General features: G+C 37.8%; 1 protein-coding gene across 2 annotated transcripts; it reads left to right on the forward strand.

The window, feature by feature from the left end:
• On the forward strand, positions 1-27,167 carry LOC146004379 (gustatory and odorant receptor 63a-like). 2 transcript variants are annotated; one of them, XM_083143181.1, is made up of 4 exons: positions 1-138; positions 21,450-21,521; positions 25,331-25,420; positions 26,978-27,167. In XM_083143181.1, exons 1-4 carry the CDS (start codon positions 40-42, stop codon positions 27,104-27,106), a joined length of 390 nt encoding a protein of 129 aa, XP_082999307.1. In that variant the 5' UTR covers positions 1-39; the 3' UTR covers positions 27,107-27,167. The 2 variants fall into 2 exon arrangements, with proteins under 2 accessions (XP_082999307.1, XP_082999306.1); XM_083143180.1 differs by lacking the exon at positions 1-138 and adding an exon at positions 18,356-18,514.
• The last annotated feature ends 204 nt before the right edge of the window (positions 27,168-27,371 follow it).

The raw sequence follows: 27,371 nt of genomic DNA on the forward strand, positions 1-27,371 counted from the left end.
CTTGTCACTGATCACATTTAGGTATTTCCGAATAAGTCAATGATATCGCTTTTCAATAGTTATACAAGTGTACTCGCTCTCTTAGTTATAGCAGTTTCGGAGTTACTGGTGGTTGACACCACACGGCAGTTGACTGGGGTGAGTAGTGAAAGTTGAAAATTGTGACACCGTCAAGTAGGTTTGTTTTAATGCATATTTTCATTAACCACTTTTTACTAATTTAAAATCCTAATGATGCTACTCTGGCTCTGAAGTTATCAATGTGCCATTTTGTTTAACTACATAGTTTGCTTAGGTCTCTAATTAGTCATTAATATCTCGGGAACTAATATACCGATTTTATTCATTAAGACACCATAGAAAACCTTATAAAAACATTTATAACGTAGTATGTTATCCATATGTGTAACGTAATAAATAATAATTATGTTTTCATATTTTTTTAAAAAAATAAGTGGAAGTTTTTACCATTTTCTTAATTAATATCTGATTTTATTCTAATCAGATGCAGAGGGAAACGTTCTAAGACAGTTACTACAAATAAAAAAATACAAATTAGAACTTAATTCATTTCATATTACATAATAGAGGGTGTCCCGAAAAGATTGTACATATTTCTTCTCTTTCGTTCTTCGGGACCGGTGTGTGGAAAGATCAAGCACTGACTGCACTAGACTTCAGAAGTTTCACTTGAAGTATTCACCGTGCGCATGTGAACTGTTTATACAGAATGGTGCCGAGTAAAAAACGCGAAACCTTTCGTGTTGTGGAATATGTGAAAACATCTGTGATCACAGTTCAACCGAGTTTACGACATCCGTTTAGGTTTGATCCACCTGATTAGAACTCCATAAAGCGTTGGTATACGCAATTCCTGGGGAATGTTGCCTATGCAAAGACAAAACCATTGGTCGCCCGTCATGTTAGGTGGAGGCAGTGGATAGATTTTGACTAAACCTTCCAGGGAAACTCCAGGAAGTTGGTTCGAAAGGTGAGCTGCGAGTTGGAAATGCCCCGTTCTATGGTATATGATGTGCTTCATAAGTGTTTATAATTAAAGGCTTTCAAGGTGCAACTTGTGCAGGCACTCACTGAACCAGACCAAAGCTCCTAGCTTGTTATTCTAGACCACCGGATGTATTTGGGTGTGAAGAACGGCTGCAGAAGCCTTTCATGTTGACTGCCTCCTTCCTACTGTTATGTTTTGTGATTTCTGTGATGGTGTAAGGAACCATATTTTGGTGTATTCTTTGACCACTTGTAGTCCCCCATGGGGGGGAGGAGGATCACAGCAAAGGAATATCGCAGCATTCTGGGCATCTCTATCCTGTGATCCGGACAGTGTTCCTTGACCAACGACCTGTGTTTCAAGACGACAGTGCCCTCAATCATTTTTTTCGATGCATCAAAGCATGTTTAATGATCACGAAGATGAAGTGGAAAATCTCATCTCTGCTCCTCAGTTGCTGATATTAACATAATTGACCATTTGTGAAGTATTTTGGAGACCAAAGTGCGTACTAGGTTTCCACCTCCAGCCACACTTTCTGAACTAAAGGCAGTTTTGCACGAGGAATGGATGCATATTCTCTTCAACATTGTGCATAACCTGCATTTGTACACCACACGTCGGATACATGCTGCAATTTCAACCAAGAGTGGGTTAACTTCTTACGAATAAGGATTTTTGTGTCATATCAGGATGTTCATACTTTTTTTTGTCTACAACCTGTATTCGAGTATAATTGCAGTGACCAGCTGTTCATTTCTAATAGCCAATTATCTTCTCTACGTGATCGAATGAACAAATGAAATAGTGGTAACAGATATAATTAAAACATCCATATAGAAACGGCCAGTAACAGACTGTGGCCTTTTATCTGAAGATTCTCAACGGTAGTACTCTGTCCCTAATAATATCTTCAGGCAATACTTAGACATCCGACTGCTTTAGACCATGCTTTTCAGTAGTATAAAATATACTATTACTGGGGCGAGAAAGTATGAGCCCCCCTCAGACTGATTTGGTTATACTTAAAAGTATGTCAAGATGTCCATATGAGCTTATTGCTCAAGTGTGCTACTCTGTTGAATCCAAGTATTTAGTAAAAAAAGCCTTCATGGATTCCCTGAGAAAGTATGACCCCCCTCAGATTGATTTGGCTACACTTACAACAGCTGCATCTGTCAGATTGTTGTCCATAAGCTTGTTAAAAATATGGCCCTCTTGATATTGTTTTGCTACACTTAAAACTAAGCCAAAATGCTCATAAGAGCTTTTTGCTTACACAGTAGTACACTGTAATATAAGCTTAAATACTTGTTCAAAATATTTTTGTACTATTATGTTAATATGTTGAGCTGGAATGTCCTGAATATTTTAATTCAGGACCAGGCTCAACTCATATATCTAATACTAAAATAATGCATTGTGCAGTCTTCTAGAATTGCTCTGTGACTCTCTCATTTCTTACATCATAAACATATGATTTTTCACCTATAAGAATAACACTACATATGGTGTCATCAGGGAGTGCATCATGGGATTCACAGATAATTTTAATATTTGTCCTGTCATTAACCACAACCTGTTTCCTTCTTGAGGTGTTGATGACAAATATGGGTCTCTGTGCTTTGAATTCATCTGGTGAGTAATACATGTCAGTATTCCCGGTTGTAACTCTTTTGGATGCTGTATAGGCCTCATGTAATTTAAGAAAATCATCCTTGGACATGTTTAAATTATAATTTTCTCTGGGAAACACCTCATTTCTGCCATTTTTAAGATATATGTTCTTGATGTTGCAGCTATCAAACTTACTTGAATTTTTTTCTTGGTTATTGTTTCTTCCGGTCTGAAACAGTACCACTACAAAATCTAGCATGTCATATTGTATACTGGAGAATGAGTTTGTAGCATGAAATTCATAATAGCTACCAGTGGCAGGCTTTTGCACACACTGATATGTATAAAATTGTATAGGCACCTGTGGATTTTTTAGTATATCTGCTTTGTATTTAAGAGCATAACTGGCTTCATATTCAACAACCGGGATTCTTAGCTCCATAGTCTGAATAAGACATTTGCCTTCATCAGGTAGGGTATTAGGCAGAGCTGCACCAGTAGAGTTTAATGTACTGTACCTCATCAAAGCATTATTATCATTGGCGGCTCTCCGAAATGATTCTTAAACCACCCTTCCATATAATGTCTTTGTAATCTGAGAAGAATCCAGGCAACAGGCGCATAGGGAACAGTACAGTGTGGTTCTTGGTTAATATTTTATCACCAGCCTCAAATCCACCTATTTTGTAGTAAGAAGCCTCGGTCTTGGATAACTTTAGTGTGGCCAAAGCTGTAGAGGTAATACCAGGGTAGTCTACTCTGTTTATAACAACACCATGTTTTCTGATCTCGATTTCAGAGAACAGATGTGGTACAAAATTGTCTACCAGTCTTATATTTGAGTTAGCCGGATAATCTGTACCATCGAGATTGACAACATCAAACTTGATATAGAGGTCTGCTCTGTAGGGGTGTATAAAGCCATCCCCTACATCAAGGTCAACCTCAATCTCTGTGTTGGGTTGATTTAAATTTGCAAAGGTCCTACGGTTCGGGGGGAATGACTAGCTCATAACTCTCGATATTTTCCAATTTTTTGTATGTATTTTTATTTAAATATTAATTTCTATGATAGCAGTTGTTGTGGCTCCAGCAAAATCAACTAATTCTTCTTTTTCATTAGTGACCATCAACTCAATGTAGTCTATTCTATTATGGCACACAGGAAAATATAATGTTGGTGATGGAGTGTAGATGATTGGCTCCATAAATTCAGAGTTAGGTTTGAATGTTGCGATGATACCAGTTTGCTTGTGAGTGCCTATGCCATCTGATTTGGTGATCATACCATCGGCCACATTACAGTGAATATTCAGAGTCTCTATGGCTAAGAATTTAGATATATTAATAGCAGTGTGTTTGATGGCTGGTTCAAGTTTTGTGTTGTTCTGGAAGCCTAATAGCTCTCCTATAGTATCCAGATCCATTGTCTCTGTAGCAGACACAATCTCTACTCTGTGAGTGACAGAATTTTGAGTTAACACTACACCTCTGGGTAACTGAGCATTTAGAGTAGACAGATTATACTGCCCTGGAGTGGTGACAATTTTTTGATCCCCAACTGTGATTGTGTTGTTATGGTGTGTAATATTAGGGATCAAGTACATGCCATAGAATGCTCTAAGAACTATTGTTTTGGGATATACTATATCATCATGTAGTCTGAGCTTCAATATTGAATTTTGGCTGGTAAGATGGAATACTCCCATGATGCTTCAGATACCACAAGGCTTTTTGAAAATCTTCAATTGATGGTTTATTTATTTGAGACAGATATCTAAGCATAGATAAACACAGATGTCCACAATTAACATCTTTGAAGTTTTGAACACGGTCATTATTGTAATAAAGATTAGTTGATTTTATATATTTTACTAAATTCTCAGGTGGAATACCTCCAAATGAATCAAATATAAATGCCTCATTGTTTAAATATTTAAGATAGCAGATCCAGTGTGTGCCCTGATTTTTGTACTTATCCAAATTGACTATGCCACAACTCTTTTTTGAGTGGTTGTTCTGGTAAAGAATCAGACATGTACACACCTCTAAAATTTTTGATGCCCAGTGGTTTGATTAAAGCTTCAATATCTTGGTTGGTAAGCGGCTCTTGTTTTTTAAAACTTATTCATGGCTCTCTTAAGACCTTTGCCTTGTCTCTCTATGGCCAGATTATGGCGCCTTAGTTCATCTAATTCTGCCTTATTCTTCTTGGCATCTATTACTGTTTTTGCTATGGCAGCTGATCCCCCTGCTAAGCTGCCAACTACGCCGAGTGCTGCTAAGATGGCCGGGATACTAAATATGGAGCCCCCAACATGGGATTTTTTTCTGGATTGCTGTAATTTTCTTAATTGGGGGTACTAAGTAACAACTTCATACCATGGCCTTTGGCAAGACAAGAGCTTTTCTTTTTGAGCTGCTTTTTGGTTAGAAGACTATCGAGAGTACCAAGAGATTTAAGACCTGCATGTGGTATCTGATACATAACACCCTTGGCTTTCATTGTAGGTTTATTATATATATATTCTGGGATTACATAGCTCAATTAAGTTGTAGCCAGTTTATTTAATCTATTACAACCCCCACCCCAGTTTTTGTTTGGTGTTCATAGCTATGGTGGTCCCCAATGCTGCTATTCTCTCACTCAAAGAAGCATCTTTGCTTACAAATCTACCAAATGCAGCCTCTTCTAATTTCTTGTCTGCCACATGTCGCTTGTCAAGATCGGTATGTGTGTTGTATGCTATGTCATGGTCTCTACAAGCAGCATCTAGGGGATTAACACCAGGGTCCCCTCTGTTTAGTCTATGGTCTAGTTTGGTACCGGGACCACAATACTGATAGCCTGGTATGTGTAGCTCAAATGGCAGCTTGTTTATGATGTCATTAACCAGCCCCCGACCCTCAGAGATATTCCAAAATTTAGGTGGTAGAGTATTAATAATTTTTATAAGATATCCAATCCCCTTAGTGTCATTGACCATAAAATTAGACAATTTGGTGGCTATCATGTCCATAATTCCAATCTTTTCATTGTAAATATTATGGTTACCGGCATTTTCTTCACCAGCTATGACCAGCAACCTATCTACAAGTTTCTTGACATCATCAACCCACACAAATTCTTTAGGCAGGGTGTTGTACTGTTTGATCCCACTACCAGTCATGATCTGTGTCCATATGGGCTTGATTAAGTTGTTGTATTTTGCTCCACTGCTAGACTTGACTCTTTTTTTGTGTGGGATCATTGTTCTAGTATAGAGCATCTGATTTATTAGTATTTCTGTGTAGTGCTCATAGTCTTGATCTGTATAGCTGCCAGGCCTTTTCCGAGTCATCAGTTCCCACAATCCAGGTGTTCCAGGATACTTAACAAAACTGCCTCTTTCTCCAAGATGAGATGCTGAATATACTATGAGATCATCTCCCATAAATGTTACTCTCAAATTGCCAATTCTATGTATGATGCTACCATCACGCTCTGTGTCAGCATATAAACCAAAGACCTCATCTTTGTTGTCTTTAGGTGTGCTTAAATATTTTTGAGCAAAAAGACCCAATTCAATAGGATCCTGACTAGCTTAAATTCTTCGAGGAGCAACAGGACTAGGTGTATGAATACTAGAAAGTGGGGTGATTGGATAATCTAATATGTTCCTAGCAGCTACTGGTACAAGCTCTGTGATCAAATTTTGATTTTGCTCTTAACAGTTCTGATATCTTTGCCTAGTTCACCAATAGCATCAATAATAGGCTGTTCTGTGCGCTTGTATTGTTCATAAATACCTCGGTTCTCTGATTTCCATCCCTTAACTCTTTTTACAAGATAATCTCTTAATTTAAGATCATCAATGTTTGGCCTTTTCATGGTTATTTATATATGTTTCAATGTCTAGAAAATTGTTGATTTTATTTCTGTATTTACCACTATTGGCTTTCCTTGTCATATCAATTGTGACAAACCCATAGCTGTCCTGGTTCCAGCACCTCCTTTAAAACTTAGAAAAATCATTGTAGCTCAAGTCCCCACCTACATACTCATCATGTATGTGTTTGAGGTTGGTATGATCTTGATGAAACACACATATAAAATTGCTGTTGTCTCGGATCAGCTGTTTTGGTATTTTAGAAAAAGTCTGTGCCAGGTAGAAGCAATCTATGTTTTTGTGCCGCCCCTGTGTAAAGAAATTTCTAACCTTGTTTTGGTTATTCAGTATAATGTCATCAAACACAACAACAGAGTTATCAAGACAGTCATTGGGTGGCTTAATATCTGATTCAAAAGTGGCTTTATCCAGTCCATCATATAGCTTCATCAGCTGCTGATATTTTAATTGTTCTAAGCTCTTAGAGAAGACATACAAGTGCCTGTTTTTCCAGTCTAAACAGTAGGTGCCAATAAATAATTATCAACCATTAGTGTAGTTTTACCACAAGCCGATGGCCCAACAATAAGACATCTAATATTATCAGGCAGCAGCTTGCCATTTCTCTTAGTCTGCTGTTCAGGCTGTGGTAGTCTCTTTATGACACCCAGCTGTTCATAGTATCACTTTGTCTGCCTTGATCCAGCTGAGTTCTGGGAGACCTAGCCATTTGACCAGTATCTTGTTGCCTTTTCTGCGGATGACTTTCTCTATAAGATATGTGTTGGGCTGTTTAGTTTTGCTGAGTTCTTCTTCATAGAATCTGCCTTTGAGAATTTCTCCGCGATGGTCTTTTATTATATATGTGCTACGGGTCACATGTTTAACTTGAACCACTGTAAATAATTCAGTGCTCCAGTTTCTTGTAAAGCCTCTTTTGAATATGTGTTTATATTTGCTGATTCTTACTTGGTCACCGACCTTGTATTTAGCTTTTCTGGTTGTTGGTTTGTATCTAGGATAGTAAACAGTGTTGATCAATTGTTGCTCATCAGATGAAGTTACCTCAGAGGGCTTCATGTTGATTGTGGTGTGGACTGAGTTGTTATACTGATCTAGAAGTTCTGGTAGGATAGTAAGCCATTTATAATTACCTTGAAGTGTAAATTGTTTATACATATGACTTTTTAGGGTTCTGTTGAATCTTTCTACAATAGAGGCCTTGAGATCACTGTAACTCGAGTAATGTTGTATTGACTGGCTTTTAATAAATTGTTGGAACACCAAATTATAGAATTCTTTGCCATTATCTGTTTGTAGATAGCGCGGTGATCTTCCACTCTGATTGATGATTGTCCTGAAGGCTTCTGTAACACATGTTCCAGTCTTGGATTTGAGTGGCACAGCCCAGGCATATTTTGAAAATGTGTCTATGACAGTGAGTAGATACTTGTAGCCCTTGTTGATCTTGTCTAAGTTTTTCAGCTGTCCATTTGCCATCTCAACCAAGTCAGCCTGCCACAGGTCATCTATGCCTTTTGTGACTACTGGCAATCGCTCATAGTTATTTCTGGCTGGTCTGTGTAGTTCATCAACAATAGTTTGTCTAGACATAGTATGTAAACAAGAATATTGCAGCTATGGGGTGTTCAGCAGCAGATACCACAGGATTTTCTAAAAACAGTTTGTCCCCTATTTGTATTTTAAATTCCAAAGAACCTTCATCTTCAGCATAAGCTGTCTCTAATGTATCGGGGTCTGTAAAATCCTCTAACTCTACACTGGTGACCTTTGGTTTGTTGTCAGCATTGGTTATTGATAAGGTAGGGTAGTGATGAGCCTGTGGTTGGAGCCAATATTTGATCTTGATTGGTCTGAGTGTGCCCCCAAAAAACTGGTAATAAAATTGTGCAGGGTACAGCATATATATTTTCCCACCTGGTGTAAATGGTGAATCATATTCTTTGTTGGGGATACTGTTCAATTCAAATATTACTGTGTGCTTAGGATTCTCGATTAGGCCAGTTATTTCATTTTCTGCTGTAAGCAATCTGCTCATTACAGTTTCAAGATGCTCGTTGATAGTCCTAACAATCTCATCGTGGCCTGGTTTGATTCTCATGTCCACAGCAAGTTTCTTGCATTGTTGCACAATCTCTTGAAGCTGCGTGGCAAAAACAGACAGAGCATTTGCTTGGTTGGATTCTATGGTCCCTAGCTGTTGTTTGATGTTGACTACAATTTGTTGTAGATTTTGAACAACAGCCAATTTTGAATTTTGGGCTGTAAGATCATGGACTTGGGTTCTGATATCCTCAAACAGGGCATGCAGTTCATTAATATGTTGATTAGTTGGTAGAGTGGTCACTGTCTGAGTAAGCTGTTTGATCTCTGTCTGGATATTCTTGATGTCTTCTGATTTCAATATGCGATGTACGGATCTTTTAATATTTTGAAGTTCCTGTGATGTAAGCAGATTGGCTACAGTATTCTGCAAAGACTCAAGGGCTAATTTCACAGCATCCAATTCAGTAGCATCTGCCACACTATGCATAGCATCTTGGAGCAGGGCTATGTCTGCCTGAGTAGGTGTTGATTGTTGTAAAATTTCAAGCTTTGTTTGGATATCATCGATCAAGTGATGAAAATGAGATAGCTCAGATTCAGTGTTGAGGTTTTCAAGTTTGGTGATTTTGACAATTGTTTGGAGCTGTGTCTGGACACTACCAATCTGCTATTCTAGTTGCTGTTTCAATTGCTCAGAGTTGGTAGCCTGAGTCTTAAATTTGGCTTGAAGAGCTGCTACAGCCTCCTCTAAACTTTGAAAATTATCTAATGTGGCCAAGTCAGTGTATTTCTGAAGCAGCAATTTGAGTTCTGAGTCAATTTTAAGAAGAGGGTCCATGCATTGTGATTGTAAATTAGTAATCTCAAGTTGAAGACTGGCAATAAGTGTGGTTTGTAGAGCTTGTAAATCACTTCTTAATTTTTTGACTCTGACATCAAGCATCAGAATCTCATCACTGTGATCTTCGCGCCTTGTATGCCCAAAAATATCATTTGGCATTGTGTTTTTTTTATCAGTTATTTATTATAGAGTATCTGATTCTTAATTCTATAAAAAGAGGTATAAGCTTGTCATAGTGTCCCGGGAACTCAATATATAAGCAGTCACCAGCAGAGACAGTATATACAGTGCCAGAAACCATGTTTGAGTGCTTAATTCTGTAAATATTTCTGCCTACTGAAACCTTGACATCGCCCTCGGGGGTTGTAATAAATTGTAATTAACCACCTATAGGTAGCTGGTAGAGGTTTAAGTTATTGTTAAATATGTACAATGTTTTACCTATATTAACATCAACATCTGTAAGTATGCTGTTCAGATGAATAATTAAGAAACCACTTAGTTTAGATAGCATAGTTTGTATATCAGGAGAGGGTGCTGGTGTTGGCAGGTCCATAATAGCCTGTTTTTTGAACCCAAATAAGTTCATTGGCATGTTTATTTATTTCAAATCATGCTCTGTGATTGGGCATTGATTGCCACTTATCAAGTCACAATGACCCCATGGTAGATTGATTGATTTGTTGTTTTAAGTCCACTTTATGCACAGTAAGGCTAATCGGGACTGGACCTACAGTTTAAAGTGGGATCCGAACCACTTGTGCCTCCACCGGGTATCGAACCCGGGACCCCTTGATTGCAAGGCGACGACGCTACCACTGCGCCATCGGGGAGGCCCCCATGGTAGAGTATGTATGCCACATGATAAAATGCATCTCTTTTCATCATTTGGGTCCAGAGCAATTTTTCTTATAACATTTGTAGTCAACAAGTGATCCACACCCTGGATTCTGCATTCTGATGTTCTGATTGAACACTGTGATTTGAGACAATCTTCACAATCTTTAAATTGGAGCTCTTTGTCCACAGTTACTCTACCGATGCCCTTGGCTTTTTTGGCAACAGCACCACTACATGTTTCAAAGCTGTACATCTTGGCCCTTAACCCAGCAAATGCCACAATAACATCGCCAAGTGTCTCATCTTTTAACTTATCAGGCTCCTTTTTATTGTGGGGTTGAATCTTTGGATGTTCACTGGTATCAAAATATTTAAGCAATGCAGGCTGTGATATATCTTGATAGACATCTTCTGTCTGAATATCAAGGATAAAGCTATCTGTGTCCATGTACATCAGTTTTACACGATCACCATAAAAAGGCTTCAGCACATCATAATAGAGCTTTAGCATGTGTAATTTGGCCAATTCTAATATCACAGCCCCTACATAAATAGGCTTATCAAACTTAATCTTTGTCTTTTTCATATTAAAGAGTGCCAGATTATCATCATAAATTCTTCTGTCATTGAAGTTGGGCTTTGCCACCAATTTTTTGCTCCGGTTGGGGTCAGTAACTAATTTAACATCAGTATGTTTCCTGACATTTTCTATGGTTTTGCCATACACTGAATTGACCATCAATTTGAACAAGGTCTTATCAAATTGGGTTAAAGCAAGTGTTCGATGCTCGATGTTTGTATCGATGTATTGCTTCAACCATGTTGAGTGCTTAAACCTTAAGACTTTGCCAACCTTGGTCACTTGAACACCGTGATGCATCAGGAACTGGAGGTTTTTGTAGTATATGACATAACCCTGTTTTGGTTTTAGAGTCATCATTAGTTTCTTCTGTTTAGAGCCAGGTGAACACTCAACCTCAGGAATTGGGGGCAGATCAGAAAACTGGTTGTGTAAATCATCAGGAATTGTCAGATCGACCTCTAAGAATAGACCATAGTCACTGTCATCAAAGTCCTGAAGATCCCCAATGCTGAAATCTTCAACCCACTCAGGTCCTGCATATGGCAGTTTATCCATCATGGCATAACCATACAGGCTGTTGGCATCCACATAAAGTATATAGTTTGAAGGCCGTGCTGGATCATAATCAGGAATATATTTATTGTTGGCTCTGCCATATCTCTGAGAGCATTGCACCATGCCTCCTCGTATACATTGTTTCATAAACAGATGCATGTCCTGATCCTGGATCAGATCCAATTGCATTTTAGTGTTCAAAAACATGGCAGACCATGCTATGCCCGGAGCACTGTAGAAATAGATTGGATCCAGTTTATAATTTTCCATCGATGATTTTCTAAATGCCTGAAGTATATCAGCTAAGAGAGTCACATCAAGTTTTAAATATGCCTTATGATAATCACCAAGTGTCTGGCATTTTAAGTTGGTCCACATCCACATCATCAGTGCTTCCGGATGCCCTGAGTTTACTGTAGAACTCTTGTTGTGATGGCAGAGCACACTCATCAAATTTAGAAAAATCAGTAACATAGTCATATGGGTATACACCCTTATGCCTAATTAATTTCAGGTCCTGATTTGGAAACATAGCACATGTAATTTTGAATTGATCATCAGATAATTGACTGGCCAGAGTAGCTAGGCTAGCCGACAGAATTCTGTATGAATCAAGAAATCTTAGGTAAATAGGCCTGCCATTAACACTGATTATCTTGCTAATAACAATATATTTTTCATCATTTTCTGTTAAATAATTAAATTCTGCTTGTCAACCCCCTTGTACCTGATCAGATGATGAAAATCATAATTGGATGCACCGTGGCAAAATATCGGGACAAATTTTGGTCTCTGGATCTTAATATTACAGCTATTACACAGGGCCATTTTGAATTTACCATCTGTATGAGAATGGTGATGCACCTTGATATTTGTGCCTGAAAATTCAGAATCACATACCGGGCATTTTTCTGCATTGTTGAAATCTTCAATCTGATCCTCTGTTAAAGGCAACATAGGTTTTGATTTTAATAATACATTAGATGCTATGTAAAGGCACTCATTTTCTATTCTATGTGCAAATTCTTTGATGGCATCTGGTCCCATGTATAACTATTCTTTACTAACAACACCATCCTGTACAACCACATAATAAAAACTAGAAGGTTCATGTAGCTGGTATGATGTACTTGAAGATTCATCAGGATCTGGGCTGCATAATGCAAGAGGTTTGAGGTTTGATTCAAAATCACAGACTATATATGCTGGGTGTTCCAACAAGGCATCAAATTTTTTGAATTTGGCATTTTCATTTGGCTTAGTCATAACCATATATCCTCCTCCGTAGTCGAGCGGGTTAAGGCGTTCACTCGTCTTGAGATCGTTCGCTGCGGGACAGCGTAGGTTCCAATCCGGCTCTGGTCGGAATTTATTCGGCCTACGTATAGGGCCGGTGGCAACCCACCATCGTGAGGAAATTGGGGAGCTCCGAGTGAGTGAGCGTAATCCGGTCGAGACGACCTACTATAACGGCTGGGGATACGTCGGGCCGACCCCCCGACTATTCCAATACTGGTTGAAGATCTCCACGCTTAGAAGTGACGAAGGAAAGTGTGGGAGGGAGACCGGCAGTCGGTAGGTAAGCCAAGGCCCTTCATGGGTTGTCGCGCTAAGGATTATTATTATTATTATTATTATAACCATATGAACAGGTTTATGGTTGCCACAGTATTTCAGATGCTCAACTAACTTGTTTTTAGCAATTTCTGTATTCTTCTCATAAACACCATTTATTATTTTTTGACCATCAAATACAGTCAAACATCTTCGACACAACTTGTATATTGTGTTGGATTTGTCTAGTTGTTTTCTGACTAAAGCTTCAAGACTGTGTATCAGAGTGTAATGGTATGTGCCATCCCCTTCAATTAAGAGCAGATCAATAGGGACAGCAGAATCATCATCAAGTGTACTGATTCTGAGAGGTTCTATCAAGCAATTGCCACGACCAGTAGAACAAATAAATACATTAATAGATAATGGTCTACCATTGATATCTCTGGCCTTTTTTTCAAATTTATCAATATTCTGAACAGACATTGGATATTCTAAGCCCTCCATAGCATCATCAAAATCATGTTCATGCTGTTTATAATAACTTACTCGATCTGGATTATTTAAAACTGGAAACAAAGCAGCTAAACTACACCACAGAAAGCATTTCTGATCATTATTTTCTAGGTTGACCACGGCTTTTTTGTTTTTGATATTGGCAGGTAATGGCAGATATGTAGAACCTTGTAGTGGGCTGAATTCAGAAATATTAATATAAAACTTGTGTGGAGATCCACATAGGCTCCAACCCGATTCCTTAGCAGCAAACTCAGAGTGTTTGTTATTGGCAGGTAATGGCAGATATGTAGAACCTTGGAGTGGTCTGAATTCAGAAATATTAATATAGAGCTTGTGTGGAGATCCACATAGGCTCCAACCCGATTCCTTAGCAGCAAACTCTGAGTGTTTGATAAGCAATTGGTCTATCAACCTGCTTAGTATTTTGTCTGAGTTTATATTTGAGTATACAGATACAGTTTCTGTTATGTGGGGCTGTGTAAATTTTGTGCCATTTGATTTCTTATATTGTGTAAACAATTTGAGCTACAGCTTATAACAGCCATTTTGTGCATTTAGAATAGCCTGCACATCAGAATTTATACTGTTCAAAAATTTCTTAATATCACATTTTGGCTCTGATACAAAACAGTAATCACTAAGTTGGCCAGCAAAACTGCTATGGATGGGTGCATTGCGCGACTGCTTTGCTGGTCTATGATTATCGGGTGTTTCAACCTTCTTTTTTTAGACCAGATGAAGATATAGATGGCTGTGATGAAGTAGAAGGTTGTACATGACAAGTACCTTTATGTTTATATGTGAAGTATTACATGCTATATTTTCTATGGCATTTTGGGCATATTTTTGTGGGTGTTCTGCATTTTTCTGGATCACAATTCCTTTGGTGCTTAGCCCAATTAGGGCTGGATATATTCTTATTGCATTGATTACAATATTTATGATTTGGCATTTTTGTTGTTGGTTTATTATATAAGATTTCTTGGGGTTCAAATCAAAACTCTATACTTAATACAAAATATCAGTTGGGTTCAGCAGTGTGCTTTGTATACTTAGTGTGTATACTAAGTGTGTTAATATTTTTGGCTTTGGTATTTTTTGTTGTTGGATTATTATATAAGATTTCTTGGGGTTCAAATCAAAACTCTATACTTAATACAAAATATCAGTTGGGTTCAGCAGTGTGCTTTGTATACTTAGTGTGTATACTAAGTGTGTTAATATTTTTGGCTTTGGTATTTTTTGTTGTTGGTTTATTATATAAGATTTCTTGGGGTTCAAATCAAAACTCTATACTTAATACAAAATATCAGTTGGGTTCAGCAGTGTGCTTTGTATACTTAGTGTGTATACTAAGTGTGTTAATATTTTTGGCTTTGGTATTTTTTGTTGTTGGTTTATTATATAAGATTTCTTGGGGTTCAAATCAAAACTCTATACTTAATACAAAATACCAGTTGGGTTCAGCAGTGTGCTAAAAAAATTGGAGAAACCCACAGGTGTGTCAAGTGGACCGGAAGTGGACCGGAAGTAAATATGTGTTGGTGTGGGTGGGTGTGGTTTTTATGAGCATTTTGGCTTAGTTTTAAGTGTAGCCAAAACAGTGCCAAGAGGGCCATATTTTTAACAAGCTTATGGGCTACAATCTGAGAGATGCAACTTTTGTAAATGCAGCCAAACCAATCTGAGAAGGGTCATACTTTCTCATGGAATCCATGAAGGCTTTTTTTATTAAATGCTTGGATTCAACAGAGTAGCACACTTGAGCAATAAGCTCATATGGACATCTTGACATACTTTTAAGTATAACCAAATCAGTCTGAGGGAGACTCATACTTTCTCGCCCCAGTAATAGTATATTTTATACTACTCTTTTCTACTAAGAATATTAGAACCACTAAATTCAAACTTCAAAATTTCTTCCAAGCCACTCACTTGTTAAATGAACATCAATACGTGCATCATTCTTTGTCGATGTTGTTCCACCTTTCAGAATTTAACCATTTATTTTTCAATATAAGTTTATAGAGCTGCATATTAGGAGAGACGTGAATGAAGTTCATGCCATACTTTCAATAATATGTTCCATGTTGCATGTAGTTATAAACTCTGTGTCTGGATCCCACTTTAAACAACACTTAAAACAACAATTCAAATCAAATTAAAAACTGTGTCTGTGTTTGAAGGAGGTGCATCTATGAGCTGAACAAACATAGGTCCAGTCTCGATTAGACTATCTGTGCATAAAAGTGGACTTATGTCGCGTTGAATGACTACTAGAAACATTACCTTCTTGTGCTGCCAATCTACTCACATAACCGGACTAGTCAATCATTCACCGGTAGCCTATTGTGTTTCCAAGACAACAGGAATTAACCACATCGCGTGCTTTTAAACACCACTTATGAAACTTTCATCGGTTTTTCTCCCACTAAGTTAGCTTTCGTGGGTCACTATAACGTCAGTGTTCTAGCCGTCGAATTATTACTTTCAGTTCCGAGATCTATAATGCGTGGAGCTATACCTTCGGGTGCGCTCATTTTATATCTGTGTAACACTGTGTTACCATGGCACATAAATATTTTTAATTATTGAACATTTTGTGAACCTTTTATGATTTTCCTGGCCTTATGAGGTTATCTTGTAATTTTAATGATGATATTTTAATGACGTCATAACAGAAAATGCTCAAGGATGTCAGGGTGGCATAATTTGGTTTCTGAGTCAGTAAATACTGTTTATCAAATAAAAACAATGAAAAAACTTTATACCCTACTTGACGGTTCAAGTGAAATTCTGCCCGATTATGTGGTCACTGTAAAAACACAAGACACAATTACAAGACACATATATAGTTTCCTTATATTTGGTGTGCGCTTGGACCAATGCCATTTTTTACTATGGGAAAACCTAATATATATAACTAAATCAGTTATAGTTCTTGTATCATGGCAAGGAGTATACTATTAAGTTTCTTGATATTCGCGTGGTTCTGCAATAATTTCTATTGGTTTGGAATAGGAATTGTCGAAATTATGCAAGTTTAGAAGGTTCGTATTATTTTAAGTAGGGCGAAACTGGGGCCTTCACGATGGCATTGTTGTAACGTCGCTGCATTGTAATCAAGGAGACCCGGGTTCCATATCTGTTTGAGCCACATTATGTTTCGAATCCCACTTTGAACTGTAAATCCAGTCGCGATTAGCCTATCTGTGCATGAAATGGACTTAACCCGAAAATTCCAACTCAAGTGCTTTGTGTGGAACTTAAGCTCAAGCTTTCAATTTTTATTTTACACATTTTCTGACTACGTATATATATATATATATACACACAGAAGTATTATACATATACTAACAAGAATTGCCAGTAGAATAAATTTAATTGCGGGTCTCAGGATATGGAGTTCGCTACGAAGCCACAGGTCTTAGGTTCGAACCCTGGTCCGGAATGCAGCTCAAATCTATCAGAAAGTTTCTGGCTACTGATAGGATCTGTGGTGCATTGTGTTTGTCCTCTCACCATTTTATCAGATCAACCTTCATTCTGGTCTTCCTGGTTAATCCACGAGTAAGAAAAGCGAGTAAAAGAACTGAAATAGAAACAATTTTAAATAGTTCGGATCTTCGTTAAGACTCTTCTAATATCAAATTGTTTCTTATTACAAAATTGATAATTAAATGTAAACAATTGTCAATTTATTGATCACAAATTACATTCATATTCAATGAGATTTTGTGTTAACAAACCCACGCTCACGAAGCACAAAGGTAGGCCTATTAACTAGCGCCAAAGTGGCAATCTTCGGAACCTCTGATTAATGTCTCAATCAAGGTAACTCGGTACAACAAAGCTCCTATTCAATGTAGGTCTTAAGTCTAGATTGTGGGAAGTACTTTAATGAGACTTATGTTTGTTCTGGGTCGAGATGGTGCAGAAAACGTTAAAAAAATATATTCAATAGCAATTCCCTTCTGTCATCTATCAGAGAAGTAATTGTGTACGCCTTAAGATCACTCCATGTTTGTGGACTTTATTACTGACGCAGTTTTAGCAAGAAATTTTTGTTTTTCTTCGGTTGGTGGTTGTGTCTTTGAATGACGAACTAGTTGATTAGAATGTACATAGGAATCACACAAAAACGTAAAACCAAAGTCGGTGGTTTCTTCGAAAATACTAAGATTTGTCTCTGCCTGCAGCATGATATTCTGCCATTAATATTCTTTGGTAGAGCATTAGGTTGCTTTCCATTTCGGGTAGATAAATATGATCATCACAAAGTACGTGTGTGTCCTTTCTTGGCTAGTTACTCCCTATGCTTGTACATCGTTTCTTGGTACATTATAGTTCAATATTTTCTAGACTTTAAGTACTTCAATCTGAAAAATCTGGAGATTCAAGATCTCATTCTCAACGTTCTGGCGATTTCTTTCTATTCTCTTCATCTCTCTATGTGGCCTCTTTGTTGGTACAAGGGGTTACCTGTAATGAAATACTTAGAGAAGTGGTCCATAGTACAAACTGAGTGCAAATCACTAATGGGTAGTTTCTTCGCTTTGAATTTGCGTCTCAACTGTATCAGAAAGTTTCTCTTGACGTCCGCATGGCTATTGACAGGACTTGTGGTGCAATGCTTGCTTACGAAAGACACCAACATTCCTATAGCTATTTCCTTGCATGCCAATTGCGTTATACTGTTCAGTTTAGGGTTGTTGAACATGTCTTGTGTTGCCTGCACCAAATCTTTCTTGCTTGCCAGGCAGAAAATTGCTTACCGTTTTCAAATGCAGTGCGCACTACCATCTTCATACTTGAAAAAGGTGAGGAGTTTATTCTGTGATTTTCATCAGCTGGTATCCATGACATCAAACTTGTTTTCTGCGTCTTGTCTTCTGCTACTTGTTTTCTTCTTGGTTGCTTACACCTGGTCCATGTTCACCTTGTTTGTTGGTGTATTTGGAGATTATAATGGTGCTTATCTGTCTAGCTGTGTAGGAGCTTGCCTTTCAGCTGTTGGGATAGTCAGCATATGTCTTGTGTGTGGTTCTGTAGATAAGGAAGTAAGTGAAACTAATGTTGAGTTTTGAGTATTTAATATGGATTGCTATTGCCATTTTTCAACAAAGTGAGATATTACTAGTGTACGAAATTGTTGAAGTACTTAATATCACATGTAACGTACACGTAAATGTGTTTCTTTTTGGTTAAGTTAGCTGTATTAATTTCTATTTGTATGGGATTAGAGGATTTTTTGATAAAAAGTTCAATAGCATGTGCAAAAGATAAATTGCTGTTGAATGGTTTATTGGTGGAATACGCACCCTCTTAAGTCTTGGTAAAACGACCAAAGGGTGTGTGGAAGCTTCTTGGGTAGCGTAAATGATGATAACCTTCAAGTCATAGGAGACGTTCTACCTCATCCATGACTAGACCGAAGAATTTTGTACTGCAATATCCCTAAAATAAGCGTCAAGCTTATGAAATTTGATTAAAAAAAAAATAGACCCTAAAGGAAACTCTTGATTTAAGTTCTACATAATGCTAGAAAAATATAATTATGAAAAACTGCAGATCAAATTAGTTTTATTTTGACACAATGTTGAATATATAAACCGCACTCCCTTTAAATTGAAGCATTTTCTTCTGCCATCACCACCCGAACAATGTTTAGCTAATATTCTCGCCTTATTAAGGAAATATAAATAAACTAAACTATAAGTGTGGAGAAGCAAGTGTAAATATTCACTTTTGATATAGCCAGGCATCGACAAATTTATTCTACAAAAATATTAGAAATCTTTTCCCATCGTAGGTAATATTTGGAAAGGGCACGAACCGCTGTCAAACTAAATAACTTTTGAAAACTTGAGCATTGTGCTGTCTAAAGAGTACTTCTTTAAGACTGGTGTGCCAACACAGCGTTGCCAAATTGAATCTGAGACGTAAATACAACAAATGAGACTTCAGCGGTTTAAGTGGAGGGGAAACACCACTACCACAGATAAACGGATTATGATACGTTTAACTCTGATACTACAGATTGTTCAACTAATTCTAGCTAAATGGAAAACAAAGACCGTAAAAATATTAAAATATCTATATAAACGAATAATAGCCAAAATAACACTAACTACAACTTTTAAAACACTATAAAATCCCCACAATAGGTGTAATTTTGTGTGAATCGTGAACATCTTAAACTATTTTTCACTTCTCCGTAAAGGAACAAAATAGGCTTTGCCCTAAATTCCGAGGTTTACTCCTAACGCAGAAGCTGCGTTAAAAGGTATGAAATCTTGTGGAACGTGTTGTGATGACAGTCTAGGCGTATAGGTTTTCATCAGTGCCGGATCTACAAGTCTTGCCCCCCCCCCCCGCAAAAATATTATCGAAGCCCCCCTCTACCGACACACACACCCACCCAACTCAATTTTTTTAAATGGGAGGGCGTTATGTGATAGGACACTGTTTTCTCACACCTGGAAAATGATACATTTGTTACAATCATGTAGTCATAACTTTTTCCTGATTAAAGATTGGTTGAAGAAACCTTCACTACTGCATTTCTCGTGAAATTCCAGCCTGATTTGATTCTAGAGTGCGCGTCAAATCTCCTGCATATGGTGATAGCCAATAGCAGCGCACTGCAGCGGTGCCATGTCGAAATCTCACACGGAAAAGAGACAGAGTGGTTGAGCGAAACGCCTTGTCAGGGAGAGCACGGAACATTAGATAATATAACATATATTAAACTTAATGGGAGAAAAGATCATACTTGATTATGCCAGAGGGAATGCCAGGGGCCCCTCGTCACTCCAACAACTGCCGTCGTTGTCCTCATCGTCACTGACCACACTACTTTAGCCCTCTGTGTCGTCCTTCAAATTTATTATAATTGGGTCCAAAATTTCGTCCCGATCTATCTCCCTTACAAAATCGTTTTCCTGTAATTGGTGTGCATGTTTAACACAAGCGGCCCATTGTTCTTGTTTTACATTGTCAAGTTCTTCGTAACAAGTTAACAACACATATTTATGTGTGGTTCTGTTTTATCCATGTCTCGTCAAGATAAAAGATTGGTCTCGAATCACCAGACACTCGAATTTCGTGCATTGTACGAAGGAATTACGAAGCAAATACGTTTATAATAACATTGCTTCTACAGAGGGAACGGTATAAGCTACAATCACGCTTGTTTTTCGTACATACTCGCAAATTCATCATCTTTCCATCTGTTGAACTACTGACACTTGAAATAATCTATTTATATCCGAGCGCCAGGTACACGATTTAGTAGCGAGGTGCAACAGGTTCTGAACTAGGCAACGCCGCACGTCTGTGATTCGCTGGTGCTGTTCAGCCGTTCAAGGCCATATGCAGGAGATTTGACGCGCACTCTAGTCTGACTGCCACGCGGAAAACCCGTGCTGGGTAATCTAAGGTCAGAATTTTTCCGGTTTTGTCCCCGCATAAAGCGGCTCTAGGGCCCACCCAGCCTCAAATCAAATGGTATTGGGGGTAAAGGCGGCCGCAGCGTGGTGCTGATCTCACCACCTCCAAGATGACCGACATCGAAAATATGTGGGGCCCTACCCCCACATTCCCTAAATGTACCCCTCATGCCACGGTGCTATGTACACAGGGAACTTTACCTTTACTTGTATATATTGCATTCGTTCCTGTATCCCTGAGTAACTAAGTTTCGTACATACGTATATTCGAACCCTCTACTATGTCAATGGCTGAAGGACCCCTAAAGGCTTACTTGTCTCCGCCACCCACCCCACCGCACTGCGGGGTTTTGCTGCTTGTAGATCCGGCACTGGTTTTCATATATATTTTGTCGTTGACATAATTTTTTCGACGACTAACTCAGTGACGGATACTTTAATATACTGACATTAATTTATAATTCACCGAAACCGTGTGAGCATTTAATGTAATATTTCATTAATCACGCAGCGTGTGATTAGAGTATCTTATTCTTTGTTCTAGGCTCAGAAGTTCTTGGAAGAAGATGTTGGATCCATCGACACGACATACATGAGTGCTGATGCAAAATATGAGGTCAGTGACTGATTATTTTATACTGCGTAGAGAATGGATCTTTTCTGTTCTATAATTTTGCTTCACGAGTTGGTGCTTTAACGTAAAGGTGCCTGTGAAGCAAGAATTATTTTTATTCCAGTGGTTTTCTTGGATTGTCTAGTCGTCTTAAAGAAGAAAGAGCCTTGATTGTCTAAACTCACTGGAAAGAAAACCGCTGCAGCTTCTAACTGTCATCGTTGCCAGGCCAAGGTTTATTTATGTCGAATCCACGAGGCAAACACTATCGTGAGCCTCCCCCGCCCAGGCCTGATCATTAATGTAAGTCCATACCGAACTTCTCGTCTCATGTACAGTCACAGACAATAAAAATGGGGGGTATGGATGTCGAATCGACCCTTCCTAATACATAGAGGCACATATTTTTGGTAAATAAAAAAGCAAAATTTCTGTACAAAAACATAGTCGATTTCGGGTTCAAAAGCGGTAAATAAAATAAAATTTTGGTGTTATAGCGGTGAATAATCACATCAAAAGTGCTATATAAAATGACATTTTGGTTTTAAGATTGTGAATATAGTCCTAAATTTGATTTAAAAACTGCACTTATTACACAAAATAAACTTATCCCTTCTAATAGCACATTTATGTAATTACCAGAGTATTAAGTTTATTCCTATGTAAAGGGGTCCATTTTTGCTTCTGAAATATTTACAGCAGAATTAATCAATTTTCCGTGAATTGCATAACTCACAGGATACTTCGCACTTCATAAAGTGTCGCGTCGGTATATAAACGGTAAATTTCGTGTTTAAGAGTCAATTTCGCATTTTGCAGTTCATTTCGCATTATTTCGTGACAAAACAGGGTAGAAAAATACACCTCAGACCTTTCAGAAACATGAAAAATGAACATTACAGCACATTATTTCATATTTCGTGTTTTCGTCAAAAACGAAATTTGCATGCCTCTACTAATACAAATGTGTATGATACATCGTTGGAAAGAGTATGAATCAAGGATTCCAGAAATGTATGATGTATGGTGAGGAAATAATTGGAAGTGGTAAGAAACATAGTTTTCAGTTTGGGAAACCTCCATTAAAAATTAAACATAATGAGCCTAATTTGTTATATAAGGGTTGAAGGGTTTGGTTAGCTTAGCATAAATAATACATTTGCAGTGTATTTATGCTAAGAGAACCAAACCTAACGGGCCTAACCTAACAACATAGGCATTCCTCTAGAAACGTCATTACGCAAGGTTGTCCTCACGTTGTGCGATAAAGAAGAGTGAAGTCAGTGTCTCCCTTATCGCACAACGATCAAACAACCTTGAACAATAAAATAACCAAAAACCATATATTTCTCAAACAAATTGAAGGAAAGCAGTTTAAAATAATGAAAATATTTACAGATATTGAAAAATAGAAACTTCAATATCCAAAAATAAAATGAATACCTTAAATATCAATGAAAACACGAAATATAGAAAGTTGAATCCTAGTGGAAATTTGCATCTATACCAACGTTAAAAACCAAAGTTCGACCTGGCAATACTGTGTGTTTACAACATGAATGCGGATACAGGAAAGATGCTATGGTAAGTAATGTAAGAAAGTTTGTATTACTTCATAAAACAGGAACATCTAATTGAAAAATGCACAGTGCCAAATCGAAGCTCGAATTATATTCTACGAGGGTCACTATTTATATTTTGAACCTTGGCAACACTGATTGAAGTTAGGTTTGCACGGAATCGTCTGGCATTATTGACCATAACGTACTTCAAATGTTTTGTCAATAGCTTCATTTGTGTTGTTTATGTTGCCTTGGAGATTGCGCGACAACAATAAAATGGAATTAACTCGTGAACATTTTCGTGCGATGATTTTTTACGATTTTCGACGTGGATTATCAAGACAAGAGTGCATCGATCAACTTACTTCCACATTTGGCGATGAAGCCCCATCCTTTGCCACTGTGAAACGCTGGTATAACGAATTTAATCGTGGCCGCCATTCGGTCACCGACGAGATTCGCGAAGGTCGTCCAAAATCAGTTGTTGTTCAAGAAAACATTGATGCTGTGCAAAACCTAATACTGCAAGATCGTCATGTGACATACTGTGAGATTGAGGCAACCATAGGCATTAGTTCCACCAGCATATATAAAATATTACACGATCATTTAGCTGTGAGAAAGGTATGTTCTCGTTGGATCCCACACAATGTGACAAAAACTGAAAAAGACGCTCGCGTCAATTGGTGCAAACAAATGCTCAATAAATACAATCGTGGTGCTTCAAAAGACGTATATAAGATTGTAACAGGTGACGAATCATGGATATATGCATATGAGCCGGAACGTAAACAGCAGTCGACTGTATGGGTGTTTCAAGATGAACCCAATCCAACAAAAGTTGTTCGCGCTCGAAGCACATCGAAACAAATGGTCGCCTGTTTTTTCGGAAAAACTGGTCATGTGGCAACTGTGCCTTTAGAGGAACGTAGAACGGTCAACTCTGAATGGTACACAACAATTTGTTTGCCAGAGGTCTTCGGTCAAATACGGAAAGCAAACAAACGCCGTCGGATCATTCTTCATCAAGACAATGCCAGCTGTCACACATCTCGTCTAACAACCGACTTTATGAACAGTCAAAAAATCGAATTGATGGGTCATCCGCCGTACAGTCCTGATTTGGCACCCAATGACTTCTTCTCGTTCCCGAATGTGAAGAATAAATTGCGTGGACAACGATTTTCGTCGGCGGAAGACGCCGTTGATGCGTTCAAAAACCATATTATGGAGGTGTCTCAAGAAGATTGAAAAACTGCTTTGACAAATGGTTCGAACGAATGCAAAAGTGTATTGACCATAAAGGAGAATACTTCGAAAAACAATAAAGCAGTTTTCAATGCCAAATTCCTGTTTTTTCATCGTTAGGCTCAAAATATAAATAGTGACCCTCGTACGAGTGAACATAAATATTTTTACGCCGAAATGGTAAAACATAGTGGTCTATTGTGTAGTCTAGCCAATGGATTTTATAGCTAATTTTCAATGGTAACTTCTACCACTGCTGCAGAGTTAGGCAACACACAAAACACCTTGCCGGGAAGTGAGAATTTCAGGATCTAGGTGTCCCATTTTTATTGCCTGTGACTGTACGTTAATCGTTGTTGTCACTCAGTTCGTTGTTTTACCATCTACAAGCAAGACAAGTTGCCTCCTGATGCAGGTCTACGGAGGTCTATTTTGCGACTTAACATTTCTGCTTCCAGAAAAAGACAATCCCTTTGTCATTATTGTAATATCCGAAGGTTCATCTTTGGAGCTTATATGTTGAATGTCAATGTTTATCACAAGATATAAAATAGCGTGTTCGTTGGGATTTGAATCCAATATGGCGGCGATTGCCTAAGGATGCCAGAATGGCATCAGCAGGATATTTGTGTAGGACATGTTGTTCTACAAGGATCTGTTAGAAAAAAAAAATGAGCACCCTAAAATTTTAGGTTCAGCCTGGAAGGTATACACCAGACTATAAAAATCACTGTATTCTATGTGATATGTTGTCGAGAAACTCAAAACATGAATTCAGTTATTAATTTTCTGTATTTAACTCCAGTTTCCTTGCATAGTATTAACTAACCACCATTCCTCGATTCAAATCCATCATCCTTCATAACCACCATGGCGTATTGTCTCAATATATAACTATCCTTTTGTATCTGAAAGGGATAAAATGTACAATCTGTAGCTAATATGCAAATTTGCTATTTAAATAAATTTAAATATACATAACTGTCTTCTTGTTCTCTTCAGGTGCAGCTTTTGGTACAAATTCTATCCACGAAGAAGGCTGTAATCAACTTTGGTGGTTTCGTTGTTGTCAACAGGGCGCTTCTCACCTCGGTAAAGAATTATACTGTTAATATTATTACCATAGAAATGACAATAGGCTATTTCCATCAAGTTACAGCGAGCCGCGCAGTTAATCTAGCACTATTTCGTGCATAATTTGTTTTGCTTGTATGGGCTAAAATGTGAACAGTTTTCTTCTGTTGCTGCGAATATGATTGATCTTCATAATTAATTATATTACCACCGTGCGATATGTAAATGCGATAAATTGCAATTAGTGAGAGTGACCAAATCGAGGGAACAAGGGGCACAGACCCCACAATAATCGTGACATTACGTTTTTTTAGAGGGAAGGGGGCATATAAGAGATATCAGAGGTACTTTTTTTTGTTCCTGTAAACTAATTTGTGAAAATTGTGTATAATGGGATATTAATTACTGATACCGTGTGTCTACGGTACTTCTAGTTTTTATTTGCATTGCAAAAAATAAGAACAAGATAAAAGGACAACTATAATTAAACCGAAACTGGATTAGCGATTCTACATGCGAGTATCAGGATGTAATCAACGAACCTTAACGATAAAGTTGTACGTTATGAGACGTTGCCGTCGGACACTAATACGTACAAAACTGTTGGTATTAATCTATTGCCTCTGTAGCTTTTATTTTTTTCAACCTTCACGTAATCAATTAATTAGTATTTATAGTAATTGAACGCAATGTGTAGATTTTATTTTGAGCTGTTCTGACTCTTAATGCCTGTTATTTATGTGGAAAATATAGATTCGATACCCCGGAGATGTCGTCAACAGAAGAGTAAAGATAAGCAGGGGTGGTGTCGACCACACCATTTCCAAGTGAAGTGCCGAAGTGAAGAAAATGCAATTTGAACATAGAGTTCCTATACCTATTCCATACCAATTTCCAGTTATTTTCGTGCTAAAGCATAGCTATGATTTGAGTAAACTTAGGGTGACCAGATATTTGTTGGCCAAAAAGAGTATAGTCTATAGGTTGAAGGTGCGTAATCACAACACAAAACAAAATAAGGGTGGCTATTTGTTATTGCTTCCATTATAGCCCCTATAAAATAGGACAACACTTTACAGATTCAAATTACTTATGGGTCTAATGTAATTAAATTATGATTAAATCGTCCTTTATTGCCAGTCCAAACTCTTCACAGGTCATGTCCACACTGGATTTCACTTTCATTACTTGTTCGAGTGTTGACACCAGGAGTGTACTTTTTTCCTCTCGCCAATAAGTTTTAATAACACTGAAGAGTCTTTCACAATCAACATTTGTACCAGGCAGAGTAAACAGGATTTTTATAAGAGGCACAATCACTTTTAAATTTGACCCAGCCTGTACTGACCTCCACTTACCCATCATTGCTTCTTTTTTTCTGTGGATTTTAACGCATTTTTACGCGTAAAATAATGAAAGAAATTAAATAGCAAGGAGAAGAGTATATTTGGGGATTTTTGCAAATTGAAAATAGTGTAGAGTATATGAACCTCTAAAAGAGTATAATATTCTTAAAAAGAGTATGTCTGGTCACCCTAAGTAAGCTGTAACCTTGTTTTATTTACATATTTCCAGGTATTTAGCACCGTCATGACGTACCTGGTCGTTTTGGTGCAGTTCAAGGTGTCTGTACCTCAAGGTGATCAACGAGAATGCACAAAGACGACATCTCTCGGCCTGGCTCCAAACTGCAGTTGCTCCTAAATGTCAACTCTGTCTCCTAGCAATGGCAATTTGAGCACATGTGAAGTTCAAATAAAGATAAGCATACACATTATTTTCGTTCTTCACTGCGTTTTAATGCTACGAAACTAAATGCAGTTTCTCTGTTTGTTTAGTAAGCAGCATTAATGATTGTATATGTTAAGGATAGGACAAATGAAGATTACCACAACATGGCCAAAATCTCAAGCATGTTCATGAGGGCAGTAGAGGAACAAGTCCCATTTGATAAACGCTGCACAGTGTC

This window comes from Lepisma saccharinum, chromosome 21 (genome assembly GCF_977018435.1).
Source record: "Lepisma saccharinum chromosome 21, izLepSacc3.1, whole genome shotgun sequence".
Classification (NCBI taxonomy): Eukaryota; Metazoa; Arthropoda; class Insecta; order Zygentoma; family Lepismatidae; genus Lepisma; species Lepisma saccharinum.